The 18,347-nt window shown below is 46.4% G+C and overlaps 1 protein-coding gene across 4 annotated transcripts in view; it reads left to right on the top strand.

Moving 5' to 3' along the window:
• The window catches only part of TTF1 (transcription termination factor 1), a 28,421-nt gene extending 10,318 nt beyond the window's left edge, over window positions 1-18,103 (top strand). For 2 of the 4 annotated variants that reach the window (XM_040225449.1, XM_040225451.1), the window contains 8 exons: window positions 986-1,171; window positions 2,450-2,528; window positions 5,671-5,801; window positions 7,604-7,838; window positions 10,711-10,800; window positions 11,990-12,055; window positions 16,692-16,777; window positions 17,839-18,103. In XM_040225449.1, the coding sequence (XP_040081383.1) occupies window positions 986-1,171; window positions 2,450-2,528; window positions 5,671-5,801; window positions 7,604-7,838; window positions 10,711-10,800; window positions 11,990-12,055; window positions 16,692-16,777; window positions 17,839-18,023 (1,058 nt within the window). In that variant the 3' untranslated portion in view covers window positions 18,024-18,103. Of the gene's footprint in view, window positions 1-985; window positions 1,172-2,449; window positions 2,529-5,670; window positions 5,802-7,603; window positions 7,839-8,619; window positions 9,312-10,710; window positions 10,801-11,989; window positions 12,056-16,691; window positions 16,778-17,838 lie in introns of those variants that run through there. The other 2 variants (XR_005718479.1, XM_040225450.1) reach the window with 2 other exon arrangements.
• Window positions 18,104-18,347: the final 244 nt, after the last annotated feature.

The following is an 18,347-nucleotide window of genomic DNA, read 5'->3' as shown; positions in this document are numbered from 1 at the left end:
ACAAGAACCTCTCGAAAAGCCTGTGGATTTCAGAATGAACTGCAAGTGTAGGGCTTCGTACTGCAAGTGAGTGGTATTTACTCATGACTATCTGCCGTGTGACACCCGGTGCTACTGGTTATTGAAAAAAGTAAAAGGGGGGCCGTTAGCCTTATAGAATTCATCATGTTGATAAGATTAGTTTTTTAAAAAAAATAGACAAACTAAGCAAGAACAATTCATTGAGCAATATCTATAGAAGGACGCCATTTTATTTCTGTATTCTATGTTGAAATTCTTATGAGTATGTATTTTATAAAAAGATTTTAAAAATAAGTCTGGGACCTCCCTGGCGGTCCAGTGGTTAAGCCTCCTCACTTCCACTGCAGGGGGCACAGGTTCAATGCCTGGTTAGGAAATAAGATCCCACATGCCACGTGGCTTGGCCAAAAAATAAATAAGTCTAAGAATGGGAAGGTGTACTGTGTAATGCAGTCAGTAATAATGAGACTTAAGTGCTTGGAGTTATGACAAGGAATAGAACGTGAATCGCAGTGACCTTGACCCCTCCATCCCCCAAGGTCCACACACAGAATATACATACGTGTTCACGTAGTGCAAGCCAATTGGTAGCACTGCTTTAGGGGACTGGGTGGCAGAGGAGAGGGAAGGGGGCTTCTTTTAAACTTCTGTTTCAATAGTTTGAATTTTTAATGTATATTCCTCTTAATATTTCTTTAAAATAACTCCATAAGAAGGGATTAATGCCACAGCAGAGGTCACAGTGGAGTAGGGTGACCGGGGAGACTTGGGGAGGACAGCGTGGCTTGAGCTAAACTCTAGGGGAGCAGATGTCCAGGGCCCAGGCAGGGGCTGCTCCCTGACACGAGGGAGGGGCTGACAGGCACTGTGTCATAAGTTGCTAAAGACTTAACATTGGTTTGCTCTCATTCACTGTTGACAGTTGTGTGCCTTCTTCTCCCGCCCCCACCTCCCCCAATCCTAGGTGTCACTATTAAATTTGGCAAGTTTTCCGTGAAGGAAAATAAGCAGTTGGAGAAGAATGTGCAAGAATTCCTGTCCCTGACGGGAATCGAGAACGCAGACAAGCTGCTGTACACAGACAGATACCCGGAGGAGAAGTCTGTGATCACTGACTTAAAGAGGAAATACGCGTTCAGAGTGCACATTGGTAAGTTTAGAACTGCGGGCTCGTTGAGCCTCCACAGCCTTCCAACCTTACGTGGATAATCTCGGTGATTACTGAGCACAGGGTCTGGCCCGCCCCCTGCAGCGGCGCACATTGGCTGCTGTGTTAACAGTGCTTTTACTGCCAGCCTGTACTTCCAGGGGTTTGGAGCGTGTTCACTAGTGCGTTGACAGATGTTGTAAGAAATGGTCAGCTTCCAGGTTTCCTGCATGCTTATGCTTCAGTCCTGTCCGACTCTTTGCTACTAGGTAACAGTTACGCTTTTGGTTTCTCTCACAGACCTGTATTGTGTGGTTTTTTTTTTGCATACACTGTAAAAAGCGCATCCCTCTGTGTGCCAGCATCTCCCAGGGTCTGTAAGTAGAGCCGTGTGTGTGCTTTGAGCTGGGACCCTCGTCTTAGAGGTATCCTCGGAAAGTCAGAGAAGGTCAAGAAGCAATATAGGTTTGGACTGAAAAAAAATTCTTGTGACTCCCCTGGTGGTCCAGTGACTAAGACTCAGCGCTCCTAATTCAAGGGACCTGGGTTTGGGGAGGCCTGGCGTGCTGCGATTCATGGGGGCGCAAAGAGTCAGACACGACTGAGCGACTGAACTGAACTGAACTGAACAGGGAACTAGACCCCACATGCTGCAACTGAAAGAATTTCCATGCCACGACTAAGACCTGGTGGAGACAAATAATAGTAGTAAATAAATAAATAGTCTGCACATAGTAGACAAATAATAATAGTAAATCTCTCTTGAAAAAAAAAATAAATAAATGTCTCTTGTATTTAAAGAGGAGAATTTCTTAGGTTTTTGTCTGGAACGCACAAAGGAAAGCAGAACAGTCAGCCCCTGCTAGGGGACCATTTCATCTTTGGAGTGGAAAAGCAGGAAAAAGCTTATTCGCTTGGAAAAGTTTTTTGTTTTATCTTACAGAGAACTGCTGGCGTGTGTCCTCCACCTCAGCTTCCCCTTCTCCTAATTCAGTGCCTTTGCCTCATGAGGTTCTTTTAATGAATTTAGGAGACCAGAAGCCAGAGAGCCTCCGTACTGAGCATGTAGTTTTCAGAGACCATCAAGGAAATGCGATTTTATGTCAATATATCTGCTCCCCAAGACAGCTTCCTGCAGGACATAGGAAATCCCGGCCTCCACCTGGGGTCTAGGATTGCTCATGTAGTGAAAAGGGGCTCCTCTGGGTTTCTTTTATAATTGCAGCTGTGTTCCCTGCCACACTCCTGGTGTCCCTCTGACCACCTCTGTTCTGGCTTCAGGTAAGGGCATTGCCCGGCCCTGGAAACTTGTATATTATCGAGCCAAGAAGATGTTCGATGTCAACAATTACAAAGGCAGGTAAGACAAAACGGGAGCAGGACATTTCTCTGGTCTTTGTGATAATGTAAGTCAAAGGGTCCACAGCAAGATGGTGACGATTCTTGTGTGCGAAACGAGCTGTGCTGCCATGCGTGTGTCCCCAAGGACCCTTTCAGGCGTCACCTCTTGAGTAAATCTTCCACAGTATCTCTCTTTCTAAACCCCTAGTTTGTCTTTCTACTTTTGTCTTAGCACTCGCCACACACTGCTTCTTACTGTTCCTCATGAGGTTTTCTCGGTAGCCTCCCAAGCTGTAAGCTCCTTGGGAGCCCAGACCTCTTTCTCAGTGCAGCGTGCCTGCAGCGCTAAGCCCAGTGCTTTGGGTTTCCGGTGAATATTGGAAGGTGGAGCTGAGCACGAGTAGGAGGTCATCCCAGCGTGATTCAGTTCCATCAGTGCAGAGAGTTTCATGGGGCGATGGCCAGTCTTTCCTCTCTTTTTTCCCTAAATAAAATACTCAATTATGGTCTGTTCCTAACACTCCAAATAATACAAATGTAGATTGGGCCTCGGCTGTGGGTAGGCACTCTGCTTCAGGACAAAGGGATGAGCAGAAAACCTTTCGCCCATGAGGTTCCAGATAGCCACCAAGGGCTCAAGCACTGGTCCCACCTCCAGGAGCCAGACAGTGTGAACCTATCAGGGCCATTGGGTCCTCCTTAGCACCATGATTCTAAACCAAGACATACGTGTTATCAGATCTTAACACAGATAGGACCTTGGTTTCTTTTTTGAAACTTTTGCCGAAAGAAAGCTGAAGCAGAGGAAAGGTGTTCCACAGGGACTGAAACCTGTCCCCCCACCCCTTCCCCGAGCCCCAGTGTCACACGGCTGTGGACAGAACTTTTAAGAAAATTCACCAGAGCTGGCATGTTCAGTGGGACTTAAGAGAACGCTTTTGCTAAATCAGTGTTGACAGATGAGGTAACCTAGGTGTGGGAATGACGTTTTTAGAATAATGGAAGTCTGTCATTCTGATCCGAAAGTCCACTGGTGCCGTATTTACGTTGTGGTGGCCAGGTGCCCTAAGAATGTTTTTACAGTTTAAGGGCCGCTTAAGTGAAAAAGCCACAGGAAGTCAAAAATCAAAGAACTGAAAGGCTCCAGGGGCCGCAGAGGTCAGAGCACTTGTTTCCTCATTTTCGTCTGCTCAGTTGCTCAGCACCTCTTTCCTGTGGCTGCAAAGGTGCTCTTAAGTCATTTTTTAAATCTCAGTAAGACCCTGCCTGCCCTGGGAAGGAGACTGCTGGCAAGCTTGATTCTTGGTGGTGAAGGATTGCCCTTCAATGCCATTGAACCATTCTCTGCATTTTAGATACGTTTCTGAGAACGCTGGAATCTCAACTGTCCTGAGATAGTTGTGGGTCACTGTCACTAGAGACGGTTTGTATTTTATAAAGGCTGCTTTCGTGTCGTATTAGTAATAATATCAACCACCACTTCCCCCACCCCATCCATAAGGAATTGTAGAATGTCATAAAGATGGCTTTTTCTTCACTTAAACATTTTAGGTGTTTGATCTCAAAAATCTCTATATAGTACATTTTAGTTCTTTTCTTGAATATCTTTGCTTTTAGGTGGGATTCATACACCTTAACTTCCTTAAACTGACAGATTTGTGCTAAGCCACCTGCCACGTCTTTATTGAGTGTCTATTATATAGTGTCAAGCACCACGGGTACCACAGTGTAGAAAGTCCACAGGGGCCCTGCCCTCCAAGGATGTCCCTCCAGAGCTGTCTGTCTCGGGACCACCACCCTCACATGGCCGTGGAACACTCAAGCCGTGGTCAGTCCAAGCCTTGCTGTTCTGAAGAATAAAATACACACTGGATTTAGAAGGCCTAGTATGGAGAAGAAGTGAAGTGAAAGTCACTCAGTCATGTCCGACTCTCTGCATCCTAGTGTGTGGAATTCTCCAGGCCAGAACACTGGAGTGAGCAGCCTTCCCTTCTCCAGGGGATCTTCCCAATCCAGGGATCGAACCCAGATCGCCTGTGTTGCAGGCAGATTCTTTACCCACTGAGCCACAAGGGAAGCCCCAGTGTGGAGAGGGGAATATAAAGTCCCTTATTCATACTTTGAGGTTCTGATTACTTGTTGAAATGGCTGCAGGTTGAATACATTCAGTTCAGTTCAGTCGCTCAGTCGTGTCTGACTCTTTGCGACCCCATGGACTGCAGCACGCCAGGCTTCCCTGTCCATCACCAACTCCAGGAGTTTACTCAAACTTTAATACATTGGGTTAAATAAAATGTGTTATTAAATTAACTCATCTAAAACCAAATAAAATTAATTTTCACACAACCCCTAGAAATTTCTAAGTGACACAGTTGACTCAGACAACATTTCCATTGGCCAGTGGTGGCGTGGAGGAAGTCAGGAAACCAGGGAGCCACATTACACGGCTGGAAGTAGTGACGGGGGCAGTAATGGGATAGCAGGGCACCGCCAGCCCTGACGGTCAGGAAAGCCTCGCTGAAGGCACACCATTTCAACTGCATCTGAAGAGCTGGCAGGAGCTTTCCAGGGGGTCGAGTGGAAGGGAGAGGAGGGCTTCCCGTCACAGGTCTAGAGGCTGAGGTGATTGGTGGAGCTGAACTTTGGAGAGTGCTGGCCTTTGCGGGCATAGTCAAAAAGTCCAGGTTTTATTGTTCGGAGCCTTTATGGGTCTGGCTGGAGAACAGTGAGATCCATGTGCCCTGGCCTCTGCGTAAGTGAGCCAGGCCTCTGGCCAGGGACCATGGTGACTGATTTATAGGATGCCCGCAGGTGAGATGGGCTTCCGCCTGCAGTGCGAGAGACCTGGGTTCGATCCCTGGGTGGGGAAGATCCCCTGGAGAAGGGAAAGGCTACCCACTCCAGTATTCTGGCCTGGAGAATTCCATGGACTGTACAGTCCATGGGGTCGCAAAGAGTCAGACACAGCTGAATGACTTTCACTTTACTATCACGGGTGAGATGGCCAAGGCAGGAAGGGGCGGGGCTCTGGTCCCTGCTAGCTGGTATCCTGATGGCCCACCCCACTCAGCTGCTTCCAGCACCGCAGAGTGCCCAGTGAGGATACAGGTTTTAAGCTTATGGTTCCTGCTCAGCTGTGACCTGTTTTCTCTTCCTCTTAGGTACAGCAAAGGAGATACCGAGAAGTTGAAGATATACCAGTCCCTGCACGGGAACGACTGGAAGAAGATCGGTGAGATGGTGTCTCGGAGCAGCCTCTCTGTGGCCCTGAAGTTCTCCCAGATCAGCGGCCGTAAGTCGTGGTCCCTGGTGCCCACCCGGGTGAACAACCCAGCTCAGAATGACCCAGGGCCCGGGCATCACTGCCCACCTGTCTGCTGAGAGAGCCATCACTTTTTCAGCCATTCCCTGACTGATTAATTTCTTCGTGGGTCTGGTTGAAACCACACAACCCTTACTCACCAGACTGATTTCTGTGCTGCACTGAACTCAGTTCAGCGGCTTCCAGCCTAACTGTGACTGCCAGATAAACCGAGACCCAAGGAAGCCGGCAGACAGGAGAGCCTGGGCCGCCGAGGTCCGTTCCCCAAGGTGGCCCGGGAGGCCGTCGCAGGGAGGGCCTGTCAGGTGTGGGTGCTTCCCACAGCCAGGGTCGGCCGTCTCCGGTCTCTTTTCCTTTCTCGTGTCTCTTTCATTAAAAGCTGCCTTGGTTGTACTCTCCACATTAAAAAAAAGTCCCCAGTTAGCTTTAAGAGGCAGTCCTTAGCGGGTGTTGGCATCAGCCCTGAGGCTGAATCAGTGTTGGATTTCCAGTAAATATTTGAAGGTGGAGCTGAGCACGAGTGTGAGGCCACTCCAGCGTAATTCAGTTGTATCAGTGCAGAGAGTTTCATGGGGCGATGGCCAGTCTCCCGCCCTGCAGGCGGAACAGGGCAGTGGGTGCCAGCCAGGCGTCTGCATGTCTGCGTGTAGTAGAGCCTGAGGGGGTTGGAGACCAGGCCTTCTATGCCACCCGTGCCAGCCAAGCCTTAGTGTGGCCAATTCTGCCAGTTTCCAGGAAGTAAAGCAACCATCTGAATTTGCGTGCACATGTGAAATCAAAATATCTTTGGGGAATTTTACCTTTTTTCCTTGGGACTCTCTTGACTTTTAAATATCCATCCTAATTGTTATTGGGGAAATAGTAACAGTAACACTCTGAAGCCAAATCAAAGATAGCTGTAGCCTGCCGGTTTGCGGCCTCATCCTTAGCATTTGAGCAGCTAGACTAGAAGAGTGAACTGTGGGTGCTCTGGCGCCTGCAGCAATGATTGGCTGTCGAGGTTCTCAGATGCCTTCATCGTCATGTGCTGCAGTGGCCTCACTGCGCCGTGAACTCCACTCCAGGAACTCTTGTGGGGAGTTACGCATATAACGTGGAAGACCTCTGGTTGCTTTTTTTCCCCACTAAATGTTTAGGGAACTCACGCTGCCTGCAGGAGAGATTACTCTTAGAAACAGAAAGAATGAACGGCTTTTTCAAAGTTAAAAACAAAAAATAGATTGCTTTAAGAAAGGGTGTGTTTTTTGGGGGTTTTTTTTTTGGCCATTGGTTGTATGTGTGTGCACGCTTGTGTGTGTATACACACCCTTGGTTCTTAAAAAGAATCTGTGGGCACTTCCATAGTTTCATCTTGATTTGCATGTAAACTGTTTGTGTAATTCAAATGTTGCCCGTTATCTTTTGAAAAGAGGCTGATATATCTTTTTGTTTCTAAAGACTTTGTTTTTCCAGAGCAGTTTTGGGGTCACGGTTAAAGTGAGAGGATGGTACAGAGCTTTCCTGTATGCCCCCACCCCTCACACGCGCAGCCTCCCCCGCCATCAGCAGCCCCCCAGCAGAGTGGCCCATGTGTTACAATCCATGAACCAACGGTGGCACGTCTCAACCCCCCAGAGTCCACAGTCGACGATAGGAACCTCTCTAGCTATTGTACCTTCTGAGGGTTTGGACCGATGTCCATGACACATCTCCATCATTCTCATCGCGTTTTTAATACTGTGTTTGAAAGCAAATAGATGAGCAGCTTCAAGACCATCCTTTTATGTCAACAGAAATTAATCATGGTGCTTGGAGCAAGACGGAAACCCAGAAACTAATCAAGGCTGTTGAAGAAGTGATCCTGAAGAAAATGTCTCCCCAGGAGCTAAATGAGATGGATTCTAAACTGCAGCTGAACCCTGAAGGCCGCCTGTCGATTGTTCGGGAGAAGCTCTACAAAGGCATATCCTGGGTAGAAGTGGAGGCTAGAGTGGAAACCAGGAATTGGATGCAGTGTAAAAGTAAGTGGTAAGTTGGAGGCTTCTTACCTAAATCTCAACAAGGTGCCGACCTCCCCCTTCTCGGCAGTTTCTAGTGAGTGGGTGCCCTAGGGAGGTCACTAAGAATGCCTGTAACTACCATGTGGAAAGCCTTGCAGGTCAAGGGGAATCCTCTCTGATCCTCGGCTCCAGCAACTTCGATGTCAGTGTCTGATGTAAGGTGGCACTTAGCCAACCCTGATTCATCGTGTAGCTACTTCATAAATAACTTGAACCTTTTTCATTCTTTTCATTATTTTAATTGAAGTATACTTGATTTACAACGTTGTATTAGTTTCAGAGATATAGCTAAGTGATTCAGTTATATAGAGAGAATTTTTCAAATTCTTTTCCAATATTTACAGGATACTGAGTACAGTTCCCTGTGCTTGGACCTTGTGTGTCTGTTTCGTATCTAGTAGTTTATATCTGCTACTCCCCATCTCCTAATTTGTCCCTCCCCTGCTGACCTTTTGGTTACCAAAACTTTGTTTTCTATGCCTGTTTCGTAACTAGAACTTGAATCTTCTTAATATTGAATATTGTATTTAATATTATTGAATATTGTATTGACTTCTGGTTTTTTCACTCTGTCCCTTTCTTCATAAAACAAGGTTGTTACCTATTTATAGCGTGAAAAAAAAAGTACAGAACTAACATTCAGGAGAGAAATCACAAGCCTAATGATCAGAAATAGCTCTCCCTCTTTATTTTTTCTTTCTTTGTTTTTTTTTTTGTTTTTTGACTTTGGCTTTCTCTTTCTCATTCAGACTCCCCTTCGCCGAAGCAGGGCGGTCATATGTTCATCCTAGAAGTTTTCAGGTGCATCCGTAGAAGTAGTTTCAGTCCAGCTCTGGCTGCACATTCTTTGCCTGGGGTAGTGTTTCCCAGCCCTGGAAAGTCTCTGAGCTGAACTTTCAGCTGCAACATGATAGCTTGCAGCAGTGGTCCTGCAGCTCACGCCCCAGGCCTCCTACACAAAGGGGGCTCCATCGACGTGACTATTAAAGAAGAATGGACTCCAGAGTGGGCATGTTGTGCATTAAAAGCAAACTCCTAGATTATACTGTGTACCGTGTATATACCTTGCAGCTCTGCTGTAGGGTACTTATTTATTTTTCTAGAAGACTGTCCTCAGGACATAAACTCCAAAGAACAGATAATGTTTTAGGTGAGGAAACGGGTACTGTGGAGGAATCAGAGACCTCTCCACCTCTGGTTTCTTAGACTTAAAGAAGTGGGAGGACTTCCCTGGCTGTCCACTGGTTTCAGACTGCACTTTCACCGCAGGGGCCAAAGGTTCGATCCCTGGTCGGAGAAGTTCCGCTTGCTGCAGGTTGTGGCCCAACAAAAAGCAATGAGACTTCCTGGTGTCCTGTGGTTAGGACTCCATGCCTTCACTGGGTTAGGCCTGGGTTTGATCCCTGCTCGGGGAGCTATGATCCTGCAAGTCGTGTGGCCAAGAAAAAGAGTTGGGTGATAAGCCTTAGAGATGAGATGCTAGTGTCTTAGAAGGGAAGCGACCAAGAGGGGCCATGCCTCAGAATCAGCGTAACTAAATAACATACAGGGCGTCTTCTAATTGGAAGAAAATGTAGAAAACTGGAACACTGAACATCGATTTACTTCATGAAACACTGAAGTGGCATCAGGTGGTACATTTCAAAACGGGACGTGGGCAGCCGACCAGGAAGTGTTGGTTTCTGCGCGTGCGTCATGTATCTTCCTTCTCAGGAAAGGAAATGTCACAGCTTGTGACCATCAGATTGTGACAAATTTCACTCTTTAAGAGAAGCACTTTTTAAATATTTTTAATTAGGTTCCTGCTCTCATTAGGAGCCTTTGAGCCTTAGAGGAATCATTGAATCATTTATCACTTTACTCAATGTGTCTTATTTGGTATTTCAGCAGCTCAAAGGTAATAACAGCCATATCCCTGTTTTATAAGCAAGCAAAAATAAATTGAGTCTACATTGCACCCTTTAGCGCCAGCAAGCAGGTTTATTTTTTTCTTTCTTCCTTTGTTTAACTGTTGATCATTAAAATTTTGTGACATGCTAACTTAGAACTCCTTGTATCCATCATCTAGTTTCAATAAATAATCAACAGCTTTCTATCACTTTATTTGTACTTTCTCACTTAAAAACAAGTATATTGTTGATGGTGGTAAATGCTAGCAGTGATGGGTTACAAAAGTTAGAAAGTGGTTCTGAATAAGGACAATTTTTTTTTTAATTTTTCCAAATATTTCTTTAATTTTCTCTATGGCTTGAGGGGAGGTGAGCCAAGGCTGGGGGCTGCATCCGTGCTGGGGGGGGTGGCGCCTGGGGACTGGGTTGTGGCTCCGTCGCTAAGTCACGCCCATCTGTGCAGCCCCATGGACTACGGCGCGCTGGTTCCTCTGTCCTCTGTCTCCCAGAGTTCTCTCACTCATGTCCATTGAGTCGGTGATGCCATCCAGCCATCTCATGCTCTGTCACCCCCGCCCTCAGTCCTTCCCAGCATCAGGATCTTTTCCAATGAGTCAGCTCTTCCAATCAGGTGGCCAAATTGGAGCTTCAGCATCAGTCCTTCTAATGAATATTCAGGGTTGATTTCCTTTAGGATTGACTGGTTTGATCTCCTTGCTGTCTAAGGGACTCTCAAGAGTCTTCTCCAGTATCATAATTGAAAAGCATCAGATCTTCAGTACTCAGCCTTCCTTAAGGAACTTAGGTACTTTCATCCTGGAGGAAGCACCACTGAGATACCACCTTACAGCCTGAACAACAACCTGAATAAGGACAATTTCAATGAGGAAAACAAAGGACATCTTCATGGAAACTTGACCCTGAAAGTAAACTGTTTTTCTTTTAACACAGGACGGAAATTCTAACCAAGAGGATGACGAACGGTCGGGACGTGTACCGAGGAGTGAACGCTCTGCAGGCCAAGATCAATCTGATTGAAAGGTACAGAAATAGACAGCGATGCTCTTTTACCTGTTTTTCTCTTTAGGCAAAGAGTAGTTAACCAAGCCTGTGGGTCTAATGGACCTGGGCTTGTGTCAAAGGAGGGGCGCCGAAGAGCAGAAGAAGCCTCTGGATTCTGGGAACCTGTGCAGCTTCCTTCATCCTGTTCTCTGTCGGGAATGCTGCTGCTCCTTCCTTGGTGGGCTTCCTCGTTCTCCACGATGGCCTGGCTGGGGATGCCCGCCCCCCTTTATTTCTCTGCCAGAGGGACTAGCAGAGACAAGGAGGGCCTCTCAAGTCAGGCGGGCCTGGGTTCCAGTGAGGGTGCGTCGTGTTGGTGGTCCCGACAGTGACCCGAGCTCTCAGTCCGTCTCCTGGTCTGCAGAATAGACACAGTTCCTCCAGCTTCATCAGACAGTGTCGAGGGTGAATGGATTCGTGGGTACAGGGCCTTAACCCAGTGTCTGCCACGTAGTCAGTGCTGAGTACACGGTCACTGCTCCTGTGTGTCTGCGTTGAATGGTGAGCTTGTGTTTTTTTTTTAATTGAAGTATGAAAGGAAAGTGAAAGTGAAGTCGCTCAGTCGTGTCCAATTCTTTGTGACCCCTTGGACTGTAGCTCACCAGGCTCCTCCGTCCATGGGATCTTCCAGGCAAGAATACTGGAGTAGGTTGCCATTTCCTTCTCCAGGAGATGTTCCCGACCCAGGGATTGAACCCGGGTCTCCCGCGTTGTAGGCAGACGCTTTACTGTCTGAGTCACCAGGGAAGTCTTAAGTTGATTTAATTTCTGCTGTACAGCAAAGTGACTTAGTTATACATATATATGTATGTTTCTATATATACAACATACTTTTTCATATTTCATTCTTTTCCATGATGGTTTATCATAGGATATTGAACATTAACTGTGAAGTTAATGTTTTTTACCATGAGGAGGCAACATTGCTTGGTAAAAAACATTAACTTCACAGTTAATGGTGGGAGGTGCAAAGGGCTCAGGAGGAGGAGAGGAGGCTTTTTGGTCTGGATTTCACTTACCCCGTGACCTTGGGCCTGGGTAACACAGGGAGCTGGAACAGAGGTGGACGCGCTGAGGCCTTCTAGCTCTTAATAGTCTGTGAGTCCATGAAGATGGCCATCATGCTGAATTTTGGCTTGAAAACTTAATTTTTATTTTTTTCTCATAGGTTGTATGAAATAAATGTGCAAGATGTTAATGAAATAGACTGGGAAGATCTTGCTAGCATCATAGGGTAAGGCCATTTGTTTAATATTAAGCTAATGAAAAGATAAGAGGTGACTTCTAATAAATGACTGGCTATCAGACTTCAAAGAACAGGACTGAAATTCACGCCGCTTATGTTACTCACCTTATAAATTATATTTATGAACCTTATAAAATGTAATGCATTGGTGAACCGCCCCTGCCCTCCCTTAGTGCCAGACCAGGTTAATCATACCAGCCCTCCCTCTACTCCAGCCCCCATCTTCACCCCCAGGACACCTGAGAAGAGTGAATGAAACGTGTGTAGAGTCCCTTAAAGAACTCACCAGTTATGACTGGCAGGAGGAAGCCACGTGGCCCTCACCCATCACCAGCCTCCTGCCATCTGCCACGTTGCCTCTGTCATCCCTCCCTCCCTGTGCCCTTCCTGCTCCCCATTCCAAGGGAATAGAATTGTTTCCATCAACCACTTGAGAGTTAGTGGTGGACAGCGTGTCCTCAGCAAGGATGTTACCCTGCATCAGCCGGCACAGTGATCACAGTCGTCTGTGGCTGCAGTGCTCTTCTCTAACACACGGCCCCATGCGGATTTCACGCGTTGTCCCAGAAATGCCCTTGGAAGCACGTTCCCCCATCTTAGGATCCAACCCAAGATCTGTCTCCTTAGCGTCATCTAATCCGCAAAATTCTCCTGCCTTTGTGTTTCTTTCTTTTTGTCATTGCAGTGTCGTTGATTTGTTTCACCTGTACAACAAAGCGGTTCAGTTGTGTGTGTGTGTGTGTGTGTTTTCAGATTCTTTTCCATTAAAAAAAAATTGTATTTATTTTGGCTACACTAAGTCTTTGTTGTGGCACTGCCCCTCCACACGTGGGCTCTTAATTCTCTGACCAGGGATCGAACCCATGCTCCCTGCATTGGAAGGCAGGTTCTTCACCACTGGGGCACCAGGGAAGTCCCTCACATTCTGTTCTATTACTACAAGATGTTGAATATAGTTCCCTGGGCTGTACACTAGGTCCTTGTTGTTTATTTGTTTATACACAGCAGCATGTATCTGTTAACCCCTTTGTCTTCAATGATGTTGAAACTGTGGGGGAACACAGGCTAGTCGTCCTGTAGAGCTTGCCCCAGCTGAAGCTTGTCGGAGGCTCCCTCGCGGCTAGATTTGAGTTTTGTGTTTTACGTAGGAGTCCCTCATGGGCGGGGCTGTGTCTCTCTCACCAGGTCCCACCTTGTCCTGAGGCTTGTGGTTCTGACATCGACCCCTGGGCTCTGCCTCATTTCCCCTTGTAGAACAGTGACAGTTTCTCTCTTGGTGGTAGGAAACAGCTGCGGGGAGATATTTTGAGACCCCCCTCAGGTTCCTCTTCCTCTCCAGGCCTCGCTGTGCCGATCATTTGCATTTCTCACCTGAGGAGTGCCATTTCACTCTCATCCGCTATCACTCTCTGCCGTTGTTCCTACGGTCCTTGAATTTTCAGCCAGTGAAGGAGAGGCCACCCCTCCTAAGATATGAAGTCGCTGCTGGCCCAACAGGGAAAGCTGGCCGGCATAGCCCTGTGCCTCTAAGCCCAGCAGATTGCCAGGCACTGTGGGGCTCAGGGTTGGTGGGCTTTGGGAGGCGGGGCATTGAGGGACCTTCTGGCCTTTAGGTTTGAACAGTGGAGCAGGGAGCAGGGCTCCCGCATCCTGGCTGCCTTTCAGAAGTGTGGCTGCTGATGTGAGGTTGTCATCGATCCATTAGGAAGGGTGTATACTGGTTCTAGTGGTGAGTTATTTATATCTCAGGATTATGGGCAAAGCATAGTCCATAAAGCATCAGTTCAGTTCAGTCACTCAGTCATGTCTGACTCTTTGCGACTCCATGGACTGCAGCACTCCAGGCCTCCCTGTCCATCACCAACTCCCGGAGTTTGCCCAAACTCATGTCCATTGAGTCGTGATGCCATCCAACCATCTCATCCTCTGTCGTCCCCTTCTCCTCCCGCCTTCAGTCTTTCCCAGCATCAGGGTCTTTTCAAATGAGTCAGTTCTTTGCATCAGGTGGCCAAAGTATTGGAGTTTCAAACCATAAGGCATAGTGGTTAGTTATTTACATCTCAGGATTATGGACAAAGCACAGTCAGTTTTGGTTGGTTGTTTTTACTTGGCATGGAAATCATTTAGTGGCAGGCCCTGTAAAGAGTCACACACACCCACAGTTCCAAACCCTCTCCTTTCTTTGTAGCTCATCTCAGCAGTACGCCATCTGTTCTTCAGTTGATGGGTCCCTAAGGGGGAGGTGTCGGGCTTTGAAGGAAGGGGATCCTGCTGTGCACCCCACCAACTCTCACCCCAAAAAGTATTCATATGGACACATCTCTCCCTTTGCCATATCAAACCACTTTTGAGAAACCCTGACTTTTCCAATAAGTGTTTGTGTATCTTGCAACATTGCCTCAAATCACATTTCTTAAAGTGGATTTTTAGTGATTTTAAGTAGAATTATATACGTAAATATTGACTGTTCTAGTTAAAATTTAGAAATCTCAGGACTTCCCTAGAGGTGCAGTGGTTAAGAGTCCGCACTGCCAATGCAGGGGGCGTGGGTTTGATCCTTGGTCGGGGAACTAAGATCCTACATGCTGTGCAGCATGGCCAAAAGATTAAAAAGAAGAAAAAAGAGATTTAGGAATCTCAAAGCTATAAAATAGACATCATGGCATCCAGTCAAATACTGTTGGAAGTAGAACGTTCTCAAAGTTTTAATAATAAATTAAAACAGTGAAAATAATTAAATTGTAAGTTTGGTCCCCTCAGGTTCTTGAAGCCTCCCTCATGAATTATTTAGGCAGGATTTTAAAGACAGCATCCCTGCCTAATGAGATGTAACACCCACTTCACTGGAAGATGTTACTTCTTGAAGCCCAAGCTTTGATCTGCAGAGCAGTCTGGCACAGGGCACTGTGGGAAGAAGGAAGGTTTTCCAGATGCCCTAGAACTTGGCCTCTGCAGTTGGACGGACCGGCCGTCAAGTCCTGGGACTCTGCTTGGTATTTAGCCAGCCTTCGTCAGGTGGGCCCTCGCTTGTCTCTGCGCCACCGTTCCTCATTTGTGGGATGGTTGAACACGTCCGTAATCAGGACTGAAGGGGACAGTGCGTGGGGCATAGAGTGTGCTCGGCGAGCCGCCGCTGCCACAAAGAGGCATAAAGGGCCCAGCTGTCTTCCACATGTGTAGCAGATCAAATTATTCCCGCTGATCATATAACATCTAGATTAGCTAATTGTCAAAACAAACGATGTCACACTTTTATGGTTTAAGGGGGAAGACATGCCCAGGAGGGCTTCCCCCGTGGCTCAGCTAGTAAAGAATCCCCCTGCAATGCAGGAGACCTGGGTTCCATTCCTGGGTTGGGAAGATCCCCTGGAGAAGGGGAACACTACCCACTCCAGGATTCCGGCCTGGAGAATTCCCTGGACTGTATAGTCTGTGGGGTCGAAAAGAGTCGGACACGACTGAGTGACTTTCACTTTCACATGCCCAGGAAGTGACATTAGCGAATTTTCAATTAAAAAAAAAAGTTTTTAAGATTTGGTTGTTTCCATCCTGCTTATTGTAAGTGGAAAATGAATTTGACTCACCAGCACACCGTAAGTGTCCACATTCTTTAGCTTTGCAAAATTAAAAATCCAGACCCCTGCCTTTGCATTGTGACAAATATATAGTTATCCTAACTGTAGTAGTTAAGTGTAGGACTTGTGAATAATGCCCTTTGTAGCCACATAGATGGACCTAGAGATTATCGTAGTTAAGTGCAATAAGTCAAAGAAAGACAAATATCATGTGATATCACTTACATGTGGAATCTAAAAAAATGATACAAATGGACTTATTTACGAACAGAAACGGACTTATGGACATAGAAAACAGTTTTATGGTTACCAAAGGAGGATAGGAAGGGGTGAGGGGATGAATTAGGAGTTGGGATTAACATACGTGTACAACTATATAAAATAAACGACAAGGCCCTACTGTGTAGCACAGGGAACTATACTCCATATCCTACACTAATCTATAATGGAAAAAATCTGAGGAAAGAATATGTGTGACTGTGTGTGACTGAATCACTTTGCTGCACACTTGAAACTTAATATTATAAATTAACTTCAATTTTTAAAAAAATCTGATAGCCAAAAATGTGTGGAATTTGGAATGGACCCAAGCGACATCCCAGCCCTTCCCCTTCGCAGCTATAAAATCTTGGCTGGCCCTCTGTGCCTCGGTTTCCCCATCTCCAAAGTGAGGGCTCAGAGTCAGAGCCCCGTCACAGAGCGGTGGTGAGGCTTGTGGCTGCTCCGTGGCAAGCTCAGAGAGCCAGGCTGAGGACACTTAAGCATCAGCCTGTGTGCACGAATATTACAGCTTGTCTTCCTTTCTGGTAGTTTATTCTAGTTTGGACAGAATTCATCTTATTGTACTGCTGTTTTTCTTTCGTATGTGTGTGTTTAAGTGAACAGTTTCTTTTCATATGTCTTATTTTTCTCACACATGTGTAGACACGAAGATTAAGAAAGCTACTTGTGTCTGTAGACTACCCCTTAATCAGCGCGTTTAGTACACAGGACTGAAATGAGTTATTTTGAACTGCCACTAACTTTTTGACACCTTTTCCTTTCTAAAGGGATGTTCCCCCGTCTTACGTCCAAACTAAATTTTATAAACTGAAAGCCACCTGCGTTCCCTTTTGGCAGAAGAAGACTTTCCCAGGTCAGTGTTTTCAGCAATTGAAAAGTTAAAAACAGCACATGTGGGCACACATTGGTCGTGTGACCTTGGGCAGGTGATTTTTGGGAACCTCGGATTCTTCAAATTGAAAACTGACAAATTATATCCCCTACTTGGGGCTTCTCTGGCAGCTCAGAGGAGCCTAGCAAGCTACAGTCCATGGGGTCGCAAAGAGTCAGGCACAACCGAGCAAGTGAACACACACGCGTGCAACCCCCACCTTTTTTTGAACATACTAGAAGAGGTGACAGACTTGTGAAATGTGGGCACCAGGGCGCTGGGCACTTAGCAAGCACTTGATGCGTAACTGCGAGTGATCCTGGGTTGCACACACCGTACACTCATACACGCTCACACCACTTGCCTGCACACACACTGTTTCACAGACAACCGGATGTGCCCAGCTCTTTCTCTGCAGCCTTTTGTGAGTGATTTGTGAGTAACTAGTGTACTGTAAAGTACACAAAAGCAAAACCACTTGCAGAGGATGCGCATATGTGACAAGGTACAGATGCAAACACATATTCATATTTTGAAAGTTCTCAGCTTGAAAGTTGCTATGTTGGGGACTTACCCTGGGTTTCACTGCAGATACAGTGCATCCTAATGTCTACGCTGGGTCCAGAGGCTAGATTTTTCTCTTAACAAACTTACAGCAGAGACGCCAATACCCTGCCCAGCATCAGGGTTTGGGAACTGCTGGCTTGACTGATACTCTGCTCTGTAGTGTGTGACAAATTGCTTCCTGTATTCAGCAGACCCCACTTCCTGGGTTTGAATCTGACTTTACCCTCCTGACTCCCTGACTTTGGGCAAGTTACATAATGTCTTTATGCCTCATTTGAAAAATGGGTGAACAATAGTGCCTACCTCTCATAGGATTTTTTAGCAGGTTGAACGAGGGACTGAGTGAACCAGTAAGAGCTGGGTCTTGGCACGCAGTAAAGCCAGTAGTGATACATTGTCATCTTAAGCACTCTCTGTCCTTGACTTTGAAAAGAGGCATTGTCAGACCATCTCAAGATTCAATCTCTTTTCTTTAGAGATCATAGACTACCTTTATGAGACTAGTCTACCGCTGCTTAAAGAGAAGTTGGAGAAGAAGATGGAGAAAAAAGGGACTGAGATCCAGGCTCCAGCAGCCCCTAAGCCCGTCTTCCTGTTTCGAGACATCTTTTATTATGATGACGACGACAGTGAGGGAGAAGACAGAGATGAAAAAAGTTAAGCAGCTGTTACTCTCTCTTGTCCATTTTTCTAGGTTTGGTTTTATTTATAGATGTCAATAAAGATATTTTCACTATTGATTTTACTAAAGAAGGGTCTGAAAATGATAACTTATATTCTGGAGCATTTAAACATTGGTTCACATTTCATATTCAAGTCTGTCTGAATGTGAAAAGAAAGGTGAGTTTATGGGTTGATTTAATATTTCTGTGCCATTATGTCAAGCAGATCCTCTGGAGAAGGGAATGGCAACCCCCTCCAGTATTCTTGCCTAGGAAATCCCATGGACAGAGGAGCCTGGCTGGCTACAGTCTTTGGGATTGCA

This window comes from Oryx dammah, unplaced genomic scaffold (assembly GCF_014754425.2).
Source record: "Oryx dammah isolate SB20612 unplaced genomic scaffold, SCBI_Odam_1.1 HiC_scaffold_25, whole genome shotgun sequence".
Lineage (NCBI taxonomy): Eukaryota > Metazoa > Chordata > Mammalia > Artiodactyla > Bovidae > Oryx > Oryx dammah.
This window is presented reverse-complemented; position numbering and strand designations above follow the sequence as displayed.